This window comes from Molothrus aeneus, chromosome 13, assembly GCF_037042795.1.
Source record: "Molothrus aeneus isolate 106 chromosome 13, BPBGC_Maene_1.0, whole genome shotgun sequence".
Lineage (NCBI taxonomy): Eukaryota > Metazoa > Chordata > Aves > Passeriformes > Icteridae > Molothrus > Molothrus aeneus.
In genome coordinates, this window is record NC_089658.1 from 13620776 (window position 1) to 13635682 (window position 14907).

The 14907-nt window shown below is 42.8% G+C and overlaps 1 protein-coding gene across 1 annotated transcript in view; it reads right to left on the reverse strand.

Moving 5' to 3' along the window:
- AGBL1 (AGBL carboxypeptidase 1) overlaps positions 1-14907 on the reverse strand; it is a 245523-nt gene that overhangs the window by 150371 nt on the left and 80245 nt on the right. The window contains exon 18 of the mRNA XM_066559057.1: positions 10235-10415. Within this exon, the coding sequence (XP_066415154.1) occupies positions 10235-10415 (181 nt within the window). The remainder of the gene's footprint in view (positions 1-10234; positions 10416-14907) is intronic.

Below are 14907 nucleotides of genomic sequence, written 5' to 3' on the forward strand. Positions count from 1 at the left end.
CTAGGATGAACATCATAATTGAAAATGAGAGCACAAATGGCCACTTAAATGCCTAAACCACAGCTTGAGTAATTGTGCATGCACACACATATCTGTTTTTCAAGCACAACTGCATCCTTTCAGTCCTGGCAATCTGGATCAAAATGATTTCTATTAACATTGTATCTGCATTTACATGCATGGAATACTGTATCATTTGGACCTCAGAGTTTTTGGCAAACCTCAAATCTAACTCCTTATTTAGGCTTCCATGAGGTTTAAGATGGAATTAGCAATGACAGAGTCATACCTGCACCATAGCTAGCTTGTGGAGAATTAGATATGTGCTCTTTGGGGACCAATCCATCTGAGACTGCTGTAAAATAATGGTTTCAGAGCTGCCACATGTGTTTCTCAGAGATTAATAAAATACTCAGGGAAAAACAAAAAACAGAAGGGGGTTGACTGCACCTAAGTGATTTCTTTTCTGTGCTTTGCAACATCTGCTGCAGACCTGGTTGCCACAATTTCTACTCAATGGCCTGAAAGCAGAAACCCACAACATTCACAAAGCAATGGGTCCATCGGTTATGAAAGAAAAAAGTCCAAAAGAGGGACAGTAAGCAATGCCTGAAAGTAAAGCAGGTGCTTTGTTATGGCACTTTGAGACCAAAGAAATAACAAATAAACTTCTGTCATCACACTGTCAGAACAGACAATCATCAGTTACACCACAGAGAGAGCTGTGAACACTGGCAAAGCCAGTTCATCAGAGAAAGATCCACTCAAGGTGGACTCCAAAATTGTGTGGGACCTGCTGCTTCAGCTGGATCCCTACAATCTATGGGACTTGATGAGATTCATCCAAAGATCTTCAAAGAGCTACTGATATTGGAAAACCCTTGTCAATGATTTTTGAGTAGTCCTGGGAATCCAGAGAGATTTCAGATGACTGGAAGCTGGCAAGCATTGTCCCAGTTTTCAAGAAGGAGGACCTCAGAAACTACTGGGGTGTCAGTGTCACAGGTTTGGATCAGATATTAGGAAAAAGTTCTTCACCCAGAGAGTGGCTGGGGACCAGAACAGGCTCCCCAGGGCAGAGGTCACAGCACCAGCCTGACAGAGTTCAAGAAGCATTTGGACAATATTCTCTGGCATATGCTGTAACTCTTGGGCTGCCCTGTGCAGGCCCAGGAGCTGGACTTGATGATCCTTACGGGTCCCTTCCTACTTGGCATATTCTGTTATTCTGTGATAAATAACAGCCCTGAGCTGGGCTTTTGTTTTGATAAGAAATTGTGTAATGAAAAGATACACTTGATTTAAAGTATTTCTACTGTTTACAACAACAGAACCTTTTTCTTAATATTCTCCTCTTTATTTACATTCCCAGCTGTATTACCGTTATGAGCCTGAGAGCTCACAGCCATTGATATGGACACTATTTGATTTTTGAACAGGAAACATACCGGATGGGATTACATCCCATTCAAAGCTGTCTAAAGATAGACAGAGAAGTAGCACAGTTCAAGGGTGCCCTCACCTGCATGTCAGGGAAAGCAACAGAAATTATTGTGACTTCAAACACTATTCTAGCTATTCTTCACCTGAAATCCAGCATGTGCACAAGACCAGACCACAAAGCTATTCAAAAGCAAACTCTCTTTTGTGCAACATGTATGTTGTGGAAGGGAAAACAACTGCTCTCCCATTGTCTTTGGATTGCCACATTCAGCCTCTACATGGGTTTACAGTAGGACACTTGACAGGTAAATCTGCAGCCTTTGGTTTGGCTATTCCATGCAGATGGTTCAACTCACAAAGTGTCAGTTGCCTTTCCACAGGTTTCAATCTAACCCCAAAGATGTTATTTTTGTCATCTAAAAATACCAATGAGAAATATAGCTTAATCTCCCACAGCTCCTTCTACTTTGTGTTCAGACCTCATGTCACCTCTCTGCTGTCACAAACGTAATCCAGACCTGCTTTGGCTGACATTATATCCATCTAAGCACAGAATTCACTGCTACTCAAATGAGGTGCTAGAGATTTCGATTATATAGACCAAGATCTATTAGAAAATTGGATGGGAGATCACCAATTTTTTTTCACATCACTGGAGCAAGGACTTCAAGCCATGATAGAGCACTGTAGAAGTGACTGATTAGTGCAATAAACTACATGGCTACATAAAGCCTCTTTCCCTGGTTCTTCTCATTTCTGAATGGTATTAAAATAGTTTATGAGTGTTCAGCTGCTTTGCACTTTACACCCTCTTATGTGCCATAACTGTTAGAGGGAAGACAGAAAAATCATCGCTTTTTTAATCTTTGCCTTTTGTTTTTATGCTAATGACCTTTTGTTATCTAACAAACAATGAATACAGGAAATGTTCCTCTAAAAGTAAGTTTTCATTAACATCATTCCTCTTACTGCTGGCAGAAGACACCACAGACCAGAGCTAGAACTGAGAACCAAACTTCTGCTTTAGGCAGTGCTCCATGAGAGCCAGGGTCCCTGGGAGGACTGGTACTTCCCTCTCCTTCAAAAGCTGAGCTTATGAGCATTTTGGGAGAAAAATGGGGCAACATGAAATAGGGAGGAAACTACTACTAGAGATGCTGTCATGGGATGGACCTGGAAAGAATTCTTGCACTCACACCTTGTTACTGCTTGGTAACTTAAGAAAAAACCTCCCAATAAAACAACAAAACAGCATTACATGAAGATATTGACTCGATTATGAATTGCTATGTGTGTACGTTTGGCAATAAATCCTTTTTCCTATTGACATTCCATGAAATATACATATATACATGCAGAGTAGATTATAGCAGCTCTTCTCCAACTGATATGAGTCCTTAAGTCTTTGCTATTTGTGGCAAACAAAAGCAATAAAAAAGGTGAATTAGGGCCTTGACTACACTGCTCACTCCCACTTCTCCTCTGTGTTCTGCTTCCCCAGACACTGAAGGATCCTACAAGATATAATGCAATATGTAACAATTTTACATAAGGACAGGCCCACGGTGAAATTCAATAAACCAGTTCTAAAACACTATGGAAAAGTTCCTCACTTCTGCACAGCTCTGAATGTAGCATGATTTCCAAAGAATTTTAAATCATAAATCACCCATTTTCCCATGCAGAAAAACACCAGTACAGTTACCTGAGAGTCCCTGCCAAGGCTATGGCTTCATGGAGGTAGGATGTGCTCAAACACTGCCTTCAAAGGCATGCAGCGTGCACAGACCCAAGCTGCTCCATCACTGGAGCCTTCTCCCTGCCAATGTCACCCCCTGCTTCTCTATTTCCTCCCCTCAGCCCAAACCTGAGCTGTACAACTCCAAGAGCCCTTCAGTTTTTCTACCTCTTCAAAACTCAGAGCGCCTTTGCAGCATTAAAACTGTGCTGCACCTTTCTCCTGCACCTTTCCCAGCAGTGCTTCCCTATTAAGCTGCAGAAAAGGTTTTGATTTCTCACCCTCTCATTGCAGTATTGACTCAATTTTCTGGTCTTTATTTTCTTGATGCTTCTGTGGGACATTCAGCTGGGTTTATGAAATTAGGATGGCAATTTGCTGAAACCACTGGAGCAAATTTTGCCCGTGTAATTACCCAATTGCATGTGCAATCACACAAGCCATGTGCACAGGTAAACAATTCAACTTCAGCTGGACCTCTGTAGGTACATTTTTGCACAGCAATTTTGAAAACATAAGCTCTCAAATTAAGCTTATTTTTGTAGATAAGGCTCTTCATCACTTTTCTACAAACTCCATTTCCACTTTCCAGTCTGTTTCCCCACCCAAGGTCATTTTACATCCCCTCTCCTATCACAGTACTTCACCAGCTTTTAATACTACATTTGAATAACAGATTCCAAAGAGAGGGAAGGGAAAAAACTGAGAGAGAAATACATAAATAAATAAAAACGTTAAAGAACAACATTAGCCAAAACACAAAGCTAGCCCAGCATAGAATTTTTAAAAAGCAAACTCATGGAAAATAAGCTTTACACTTGCAAAACTAAGCTCCTGATTTTTTTGTCCTTAAGCTTTCAAAATTTTCAGTGCATATTTCAAAAAAAATTATGTGTTTTAATACTTAAAAGGGCCAAATAGCAACATAAAATGAGAAATGTCACTTGGAACTCCAGGGATGTCCAGTTTTCATGGCGAGAGAAATACTGCCTGATTTATTACACAGGGTAATATATGAAGGTATATTACAAGAGACAATAACCTTCATTCCCAGGCAATTTCAGCTTTCCAGGTAGTGTGGATATTGCAGTAAAGTACTGGACATTCTTCATTGCATCTATAAAAGTGAAGTTTTTACAATTTCATTTTGTGGACTTCTATTTTCCCATCCTATGAATAACAACTCCATCTCTGCATCTGTAGCTTCCAACAGGCTTTAACTCATGTAAACAGACTTGATCTTGAGATGGGTGGCCAAAAGAGCCCCTTCACTTGTGATATTAGCTCAACTCCCAAATATTCAGCTTTGATATCAGTGTTTGATATCTACCACAATCATCCACAAGGTTCCATCCAAGCTCAGCAGCAATTACATCTCAGTGTAAATCTGCTTATGCAGCCAGCTGGGCCAGGGTTTGCATGTATGTCCTGCAAATCCCAAGAAGGTATAAATTCCTGATTTTCAATACATTTCCCCAATTCCTGCATTGATGATACTGAGGTATCCTTCACAAACCCTCATCAGGTGGTTGTGGCAGTCACTGCAGCAGGATGATTTCCCTGTGCCAGGATGTAATCCTGAGGAAGAGCTGCCACTACAGAGCTCAGAGCTCCATGAAGTGCCTCGTGCAGCCAGGGCTGAGATGTTGGATCAGGCTGCATGGCAACCAAGAGCCCAGCATCCTTTTCACTCCCTCCAACCCCACTGCACAGCCTGTGCCACTAATGCAGCAGGTCTAACAAGGCACCAGCTGCTCCTTTCCTGTCTCTCTACAGAGCCCAGCACGGGCACAATTGTGATGGGAATAATATCCCACAAATGGGACTCAAATAAGCATAATAACAAACAAAAGGGATAATGACACACAATCAAGCTAACAAGAATTATAATATAATTCAATCATCTCATTAACTTTACTAAAAGCTAGCTTTGTACACCAGTCTCCTGGCTCCTGAAAATGTCTTCAAAGGAGTGCAAACATCTGATTGCCAACTCACATCATCAGTCAGGAAAACAGACAAGAATGCAGAACAAAGGCATCCCTTTCTGAGCCTGTGGAACAACCTGTTAGCATGAATATTAGATGTGAACTTGAAAATGCAAGGCAGAACCTATCCAAAATGAAATAGTTCCCAAGGCTAGAAGCTGAAGTGTTTAGCAGTCCAAGGCAGTAACATCTCTGAGCCCACACCCAGTGATTTTTGTAGTAAAATTTCCAGGTGACCTTGCATGACCAGCATAAATTGCACAGGGTTAGAACACAGGGACACACACACAACTCACTGGGCACCTTCAGTGTGTGAGAGCACACAAAGACTGCCCATGCTTTGGCAATTGGCAGCTGGGAGACTGATGAAACATGCAACAATGCCTTGGATCCTTCCAGGTTTTAATACGGCCATTAACTAATTAGATTTCACGACCATTTAGAAGACAGATGATGTTGCAATCTCCATTCTATTAGCAAGAACAATATGGTACCTCCATGAGAAACCTGCCAACAGGAGAATGAGGCCCCAGAATTTAAACAAACTCTTGATCCTGTCCACAGCACATTTTTCAGTCAAAAGGCAGCAGTTGTGATGCTCAGTTATTAGGGTGGACACTGGGACAAGTGGTTATAAGCAACAAATTGGGTCAAACTCTGGGTCAAACTCCTGAAAGCACATGAGATATGCTGAAGATAAAAGGAATTGCAGCAAAGCACCCAAAATTTCGGCTATACTGCTTCTGAGAAACAAAAGCACCAAGCAATAAAGCCAACTACTGACACAAGGCTGGTGCTGAGTCCCACAAACAATGATATCACACAGGCTCCTGTTTTAGAGGCTCAGGCACACTATAAATTAGGTGAGGGTGTTAAAACAACAGCTGGCTGCTAATTAGTCACAGCCCCCCTCAGCAGGGTATCAGCAAAGTGGCAGAGAACATCTCAAGTAAATTAAATTTTAAAAAATCCTACTGCAATCACTCCCCTGACAGACCCTTCCTTCATCTCCCCTCTCAGCTTTTTATTTATTGTAATTACTTTAGTAATAAGATTTGTTTCCCTGTTATTATATATATTACCATGCAGGGCAACAACAACAACAACAACAAAAAATAATAGCTGGGAAGAGTTATGGAGCTTATTTATCTCCTTGGCTGTTATTGGGCCATTGGGTGGAGAGAGCAATGAGGAGGTGGGGGCCTGGGAAAAGCAGTAAATAGAAAAGAAAGCATGTTCCTTGGGAGCAGAGACATATGGGGGCATATTTACGAAGGAGGAAACACTGACAATGAGTGAATAGAGCTAATAACTCAGGGGGCCCAGCAGCCCTGGCTGATAAAGGAAGGAATAAACAACCCTGCACTGGAAGTGCTGTCAGAAGGGAGAGTCCTGGGGTGCAGCTGTCTGCAGGGGGATGTTTATCACTGAAGGAGAGCCAAGGATGGGCTGTCACATCAGCACAGCACAAAGGGCCTTGGATGACACTGAGGCACCTCCCACAGCAGAGAGGAAACTCAGACAAGTGTGTGGTGCAGGGCCAGACACCATTTCTGGTTGTTCCACCAAGGAACAATTCACAGAAATGAGAGCTAAGAAATACTGCGGCTCATATTTTATCTCGTGCTGTGCAGGCACTGGCCACATTTGGTACCCTAAGCTCTCAAATCCATCACTGCCCTCTCAGTGAAAGGCAACAGAAGCAACACCTGAGGCACCAAAGCAGCAAAGAGCTGTAAAGATTTCTGCTCCACTTGAGGAAAATTAGCCCACGCTTCACGTGCACGTCCCAGGGCCACCAAGTATCCCAGTACAGATGTTCACAGAACTTGCATCTTTGGCACCTCTGAGGTCTTTAGGAAAGCACCAGTGCACATGCTCTTGCCACCTCACAATGTGCATCTCAGAGCACGGCCAGTGTATGTGAGGGTTGAGTCTTTCACAATTTAGAAATGCTCTTTTTTCCAGGTATGCTTTGCCTTCCATATAAGCCTACCCAGCTACTTCTGGCAAGGTGACAATTTAGGTGAAGAACTTCTGAAGAAAACATGGGGACAGACTCATAGAGCATCTGCCAAAGAGCAGCACACAACTCCTGCAGTACCTCTCTCCTAGAGAGAGATTCCATTAATTCAAAACCACTCTTTTCCCAGCCTTCTCACATCTCTGCTCTGTCCTTAGAGAAACAAACACATCATAGATTAACCAGTCTGGGGAGAGTCTTTGGAGTGTGTTTGCAGAGTGCATGGCACCAATTTGGAACTAAACTTCTCCTTCAACCCTCTGACCACAGAGAAGCAATAAAGAGAAGGAGGGATGTCTGCACTTGTACAGCTTTGCGTGACATCACCTCAAGATTTAGTCCTTAAGGATGCAGCTCTGCATCATAAACTGACTCCTTAGACCAGCTATTAGCTTTTTTCTCTATCCCTGATCCTTTCTGCCTCTTATTGCCCAGAGAACACAATGTGCCCATTCAGGAGAGTAAGCATTAATACAAGGGAGAAAAAGGTTATTTATACAAATAGTGTCTTTGGGTATAAAGACCAGTGTGGTGATTCTCCTCCTCCTAAGATCATCCTTCCCAGCAGAAGGCTCCAAAGGTTAAGTGGGAGCACACTCCTTTTTTCCCCTTTGTACTTTTTGAGACTGTGCAGAGGAAAGCTGTTCTAGGAGGGATTTTAGTGGGCATTTCTCTCTCTTTATGTCAGTAATTATCAAACAACTGAAGCTTTTCTCTGATAGGCTTGAGGAGGTAATGAGCAAAGCCCCTGAGTAAACAAGGAACAGACAGAGTAAATTAAAGGGGAGGGAGCATCAAGGGAGAGACAGAAAACCCAGCACCTCACCTGCCTTACCCTGGAGATGCAAAGCTTACTCAGCCTGTGCTGGGGGAGGGCAGGTGCCAGAGAGAACAGGATGTTTTTAAAACAGATAAAGAATAGTCCATGGCTATATTCCAAAAGAAAAACCAGGATTTCCTCTACCTAGCTGCTACTATGGTTACCCCACGCCTTTGAAGAAATCATGTGGCTTCCAATAACTTTCCTTCATCTAAAAAAGATCCCCAGCTCCCATCTCCACTCATTGGTTCATTATTTTACAAAATTCATCAAGTTCTTTTCAATGAAAAACCTCCTTGATTCAACAGGAGGGAAGAGTGAGAAAAGGGAAGCAGATGAAAATAAAAAGGAAACATTAAAATCAGGTAAAGGAAGAGGAAGATGATGCCAACTCTTACACGCTCCCACAAGCTCTCACACACCCACACACACTCTTACATGCTACCAGTAAACCTGAGCCCCAGAACAAAAATATTTCATTTAATATAGGAGGAACCATGGCTACTAAAAAGCATACGTACAAAGAAACAAGAAGATATGGGAGGAGAGAGAATCCACAGGAGGATTCACAAGAGAGATGTATTTAATTTAAAGCATAAAGAAATTATTTATTCCCCTCCCCAGGCCTCATGATCAATAAAGGAGACGTGGCCAAGTCCCTGTTCTAGTTTACTAAACTCTTCATCACCAGATTTAACTACAGTTCAAGCTCATCTGCACCAGGGATCACAAAACACATCTCCTGTGTGACACATACCCTTCATTCAGGTGTCACCAAGAGCCACATTCTCCCTCCTGAAGGTCCCTTCTCTGCTGTGCTGGTTCCTGACAGCTGGAGGAAAAGGTCAGCTATTCCCTCCAGTCCTGATGGAAAGTTTAACTAAGTGTTGTGAGAGGAAAAAAATAAGGGGGAAAAGCCACAATTGTTTTCCTGTTCCTTCTGTCTATGAGGATCAAGAAATCATTTGGTGCCAACAGAGGCCTCAAATACCCTGGGGCAGTACCCAGCTATTCTGAACAGTGCTCCCAGACTTCTGGCAGACCCAGGCCCTGGGGAGCACAGCAGCCCAAAATCTGTGGCTTCACAGACTAGAGACAGTCAGAAAAGCCCAAGGTGCTCCCTGGTGAGCCACTCACCCCAAATTCAGCTGAGTTTGGAACCCAACTCAATGCAGTTGTTGCTCAGGATTTGCTTTTCTCTTCCCATAATACTCCATCATCACAACCCAACCCCAAAACAGGTGTGGGCATGCAGCTTAAGAAAAAATGTTCCTCTACACTTTGCTGTGTTCCAGTGCTTATTGAAGCCCAGCTTTCAGCTTTGATATTTGTGTGCTCCTCTGCAATAAGCCAGGGGACACAGTTGTTGCAAACCCTACAAGACCCCATCAGCAGGTCAAGACAGCAGCCACAGGTGGGATGTGATCATGATGTCCTGCCCTTGCACTGGGCAGGACCAACAGTTATTAACACACTGCCACTCCACAAACACCCAAAGTGAACAAATTCCACTGTCTGCAGAGAGGAGGAGATTTGTTTTCCAGCAAAGGATAAGCCTACCTTAGCTTAGTGCCCTCTTCAAGGTTTCACACAACAATATTTATTTCAGCTCAAAATGTTAGGAGCAGAGTTGTACCTTTTGCAGTCATGTACAGGCAGAGGGAAGTTAGTGTGGGTGGGTAGGGAGGGTATAAGGCAAAGAATGCAAAAAGGAATCAATATTTTTCCAAGATCAGATTCAGCATCTCTGAGGAAACATGTGGGAAGGAAGATTGAAAAGAAGGTGGGAGAAGGAGGAAGGTTCACTATACAGAAATATTTCTGTGAAAATTTAAGAAATCTTATTCATCCTCTCCCACCAGGTTATACAAAGCATTAATTACAGTCAGTTTTTCCCAAGCATATCTGCTTTGCAGCTGTATTCTGCCCTGCTGCTTTAGCAGAATGCATAAACCTCCATTTGTCAGTAAAGGTCCTGTTTCTCCAGCACCACTAACACTCCTTCCAGGGAACTGAGAGATCTTCTGACCACAGACAGTACAGAACCATGTGCACCTGACAAATACAGGGCAGCATTTGTCTCAGATTCACATTTTCCATACAGGACTGATAACAGGATGAATAAAACACGGGGCAAAGGGAATTCTCCCAGCACAAACGTTGAAGATGAGACCTGCTGGGTGCACAGACAAACCCCAGGGTAAGCACACGTCACAACTCACTTGCCATTGATGACTCCATCAGGATTAAGCATGGGCACAATCTTGAAGATGAAACACTTCCTCAGGAGCTCAGCAATGGGATCACTGCTCACCAGGAACTCCAGGGTGCCCTTCATCACCCAGCTGGCATTGCTCTCCCCAGGGTGAACACGGGCTGTGAGGAACACGTAAGGACGGCTGCCTGCAAAAAGCAAAGCAAAAACACCCCCAAACTAAACAGGGCTTTCCTTTGAATAAGATCTTTGCAAGTGGATTTTATTCCTTTTGAATTTAGATGACAATCCAAAATGAATTCTAAGAAAAATACATATCCCTAGACGTTCCAGATATTTTCTCAAGGTGCTATTTATAAACTGACCACAGATTTGGTCCTCAGAACCAGCACAGAGCTAATCTCCCTTTTTATTCTGTGATAACTTCTAGATATTTACATGTACCATTAGAAAGCATTCTGCAGGTGCAGGTTACTGCCTCCAAACAGCTTTATCATACTTTCTAGCAATTATTGAAAGTTTGATCCCATCCAATTTCATTAAGGTTTAAAAGGCAGCAAGAAGTTATTTAATTGTCTAAGGTCCTGCTCCACTTTCAGTATTTCACCATTAACAATTAAGAGCTTTCTAAATATCTAAGCAGATTTGCCCACCCATAAGGGGCTCCAAGGACATGCAAGCTGCCTGATCTCTGGAAATAATTTGTGTTGTAAGGTCAAAATCATAATTAATTGAACTAAACTGATATAATTAAAGAAAATGCACTAATATGTTCATCAGAGCTGCAGAGTTTGAGTACACAAACCTAACCATTATTTCATAGCAATGCAACAAAAGCTAGAAATAACAATGCACATGGCTAACTCAAGAGGTTGGTTTTGGTGGAAAGACTTCTTCAATTTTATATAAAATAGATGCTCACTCAGATTAGAAAGGCTGATTTTCAGAAGTTGCAACTAGAAGAGTTCATCTGTTTGTAGCACTACTTTCATGCATGGGAAACATAAGCTGTGGAAATTTGAGGTAGGGGAGGGGATTTGGGGGGTTGCTTTTTTAAAAAAAAACCCAAAGAGTAAATCAAATTTTTACTGAACAGTTCATTGATAATCTGTACTGAACCTATTTCAAAACAGACTTGCAACTTAACAGCAAAAGTTTCCTTGTTATCAGATATGTTATTTGCTGTTCCTGTGAAAAAGCCACTAAACACATTTGGTCTGGGTACAAGCCTCCAAAAACTCTCAGCATACATATGCTTAGAAAAGACCAAGTTTGACAGCAGACTCTTTGAAGATCCCATCTGTGCTGAGCACACTTCAGGGATGGGCCAAGGAAACAGGAGAAGGCAGAAGGAGACACCTGCCAGGCACAGAAAATAAAAGGAAAGGAGAAAGCAATTATCTGTCTTAAAATAATCCTTTTGTGAGCATTCACTATCACAAGTCAAGCTGACAGATTTATTCAGTGGAAAGCTTTATCTCTCAGGGCATCACAGCCATGCCAGGGCAGGTTTGTCCCGCTCCATCAGGACAGTCAGAGCTCAGGCTCTGTTCCCTTCATGGACTGAAGGCCCCCAGCTGGCAGGACTGGGAGAGGCAACAGGACAGAATGCAGAACCAAAGGCAGCAGCTAAGTGCCCTTGTGAACAAATGCTGAATTAGCACCTTACATGCCTTTGTCCTTAGCTCCCAAAGCCATCCTTCTGTTTCCAAATGTGTTACAAATCATTAATCCATCATAGTAAAACAGGGAGGTAGAACACCATCCTCAAAAATACAGAGGGTAATAAAGGATGTTTAGCTGTTTGTCTGACCAAGAAAAGGCTGTGTCAGAGCTGGGAATACAGGTGAAATTTCTCATTTCATGTTCAAACAAGGAATAAGCATTAATTTCTCTCCTTACCTGTATACTCTTCACAGTTCTGCTCAGTATGTACTTCAAAGCACAATTTACTTACATCACACAGGGACACATTCAGATTTGGAAATAATCCCACATCCACACTTCCTTCTTAAGCAATTGGTGGGCACTAGAAGAGTGAACTGCACTGCCAGCTCAAAGAGCTCATACAGAGCAATCCTGTTCTGGTCCAGTAAAGCAACTGGGGCTCTGTTTCTCAATAGCCACATATTAGATTTTTGCCATTCTTACACCTCATCATATTGGGGGGGTTGGTGCATTTTCATCAACGTGTACTTAGGCACTTATGGATTGTCAATGACTCCTTTAGCTCCTGCAGAACCAGCCATTCTGATTTTTTCCCCCAAAATTAGAAGATACTATTTCTGTTCTTCTCCAGTTAATTGTGCATTACCATCTACCTTATAATAGCAACAAACAAAAGCCAGATTTCACAAAGACATCAGCTGCATTTTGCCATTTCCAAACATTTTCTCCTTTCTCCCATCACCATGATTTAGTGCTGTTGTGCAGGCTCATTGCTGAGCTAAACTTATGGGGCTGTGCAGTTATAGCTGGGAATGAGGCTCCTGAGGACTTCTAATGGACAACAGCTGTAAATAGCACAGAGCAAAATAAAATGTGCTCTCTTTTGCAATTGATGAATACAGCTTTAACAACTCTTACCCCTTCTGGATATTGATACAGAGTTCAGCTTCTTAAATGAGAGGTTCATTCCTCAGTCAAAATGAGAAAAATAAAAAAAAACTCTAAGCAACAGCTTTCTCATGTCAGAAACCCAGGACAATTTGCCATAATTCTGCTAATTGCAATAGCATGGGGCTGGCAGAGATCTGACTTCTGTTGTTTCTCTCAAGGCTCATCAAAGTCAAGCTTGTCTTCCTCAGAATCAGTGGTGGAAAAGCTCCTGGAGTCTCCAGATCTTAAACCCAGGGAAACATGAGGGAAGGGAAAGAGACCAGAGATCACCTACACTGTTTTCCTGTGGGTAACAACAGGAGGGCCCCATTGCCTGCAGGTCCAGCCAAGGAAATCTCTCTATTCCAGTGAAAGTTTCCTTTGAAAGATTCCCTCCTGCCAAGCACATCCTCAGCTCTGACATCCCACCCACAGGAGAGTCATAAAGGAGCTTTGTACAAGCAAGGAAACCACAGAGCTTGTTAACTGTCTGTTCCCTTCACAGGAGCCATCCCAGCCAAATCCCACCTCCAAATTCTGCTCCCCCAGAGTGCTTCCAGCATGAAAACTAATGAAGCAGCAAATAGAGCAAAGAGCTGATGACATGGCCATAAAACTTGCTACTCTTGAAACACCTGGAAAACAGCAGGAGTGGCCCAGGCCTATGGTTTACAGCATATCCAGTTACTTTGGAATTACTGTGCTAACTGCTATTAACAGAGCTCGTGAGAGGAGCAGGCCGAGCACTAGCCAGCCATGCTCCACACTCAACTGGCAGCACCAGGGGAGATCTCTGCACTCAGTTCAGCTGCTTCTCTTAATTCCTGACTTCCAGCACCCCCATAACTGCAGCCCTGACCAGACCAGCTCAGTACTACCCAGTACAGCTTACTGGTTTATACTGGTGCCCTTCTCTCTCTGCTCTTCAGAGCTCCATGGTACAATTTCCCTGCTAAACCTCTGTTAAGGACTCACAACCTCAGGTTCTCTCAAATACCTCTCCCAGGACCAGAACTGAGCTTAAGTCTTCAGAATCCTCAGGCCAACACCTAGGCAGCTCCTCTCCAGGTTCAGAGGAAGCTGACAGAAAGCTCAGGTTAGCCATTGATCTCTGCAAAGCCCACAGGACACATAACTTTCTCTGGGAATGTAAATAATGAAAAGGGAAAGTAGAGGAGCCTTTTTGTGCTACATAAAGCCTTATCCAACAAATCATGTCTCCTTGCACTGTGTTATATTTCAACATGCCCAGAATATAACATGGCATCAACAATACCCAAGGTGGGAGATTAAAGAACCACTGATTCCTCTTGCAAAACTTCGAGCAAAGAACCTTTGAATGATAATTTTACTAATGCATCACCTAATTCCCATCTCTCCTTCTCTTCACTCATTTTTGATTGTGTATATATGAATGAAAATGAGAGCTTTGTTCTTCCAGTAGTGCTAACTTGCTGCTTAATCTCCTGCCTCTAAGGGTCCTCCTCTAGTCATGTCATCACCAAGGTTCACTAGGAGGTGACTTTGATGTCACTAATCATGACATCAACTGGGGAAAGAGAAGCCTGAAAGAAAAGAACAAAACCCCATTAACACAGCAGTGTCCCTCATCAAGGGGAGCACACAAAGGAAATGAAAAGCAGTTCCAGATGCCCTGACCTGGGCTGCTGCTCTAAATTATTTCAAGCTGAGGTTTGAGCCGTGCCATTTGTAAAGGGACAGGGTGTTAAAATGATGCAGGGCTAGGATTTTTTAAGGAGTCAAAGGGAATTATGTACACAGCATGTAAACATGTCCAGATCTGGGTCTTGGGCTGGAACTTTCTGCCTGTGCCTCTGTGCTTCTCTTTCCTTTGCACAAGCCCAGGGCCATCAAGACACAGGCTTGTTTTTCTGCTTTATGTCTAAGTACAGCATGCCTACCATGAGCATTACACAGATCAAAGGGCCAAGTTTACCTCAGGATACAGTAGAGAAAAACCAAGAAAGCAAAACTTTTCCTTCCGACTTAATTAGCTGTTCCTATTACAGGCTGTTCTGTGAGTAAATGATGGGTAAACAGAGGACCATCACATAGCTCTTC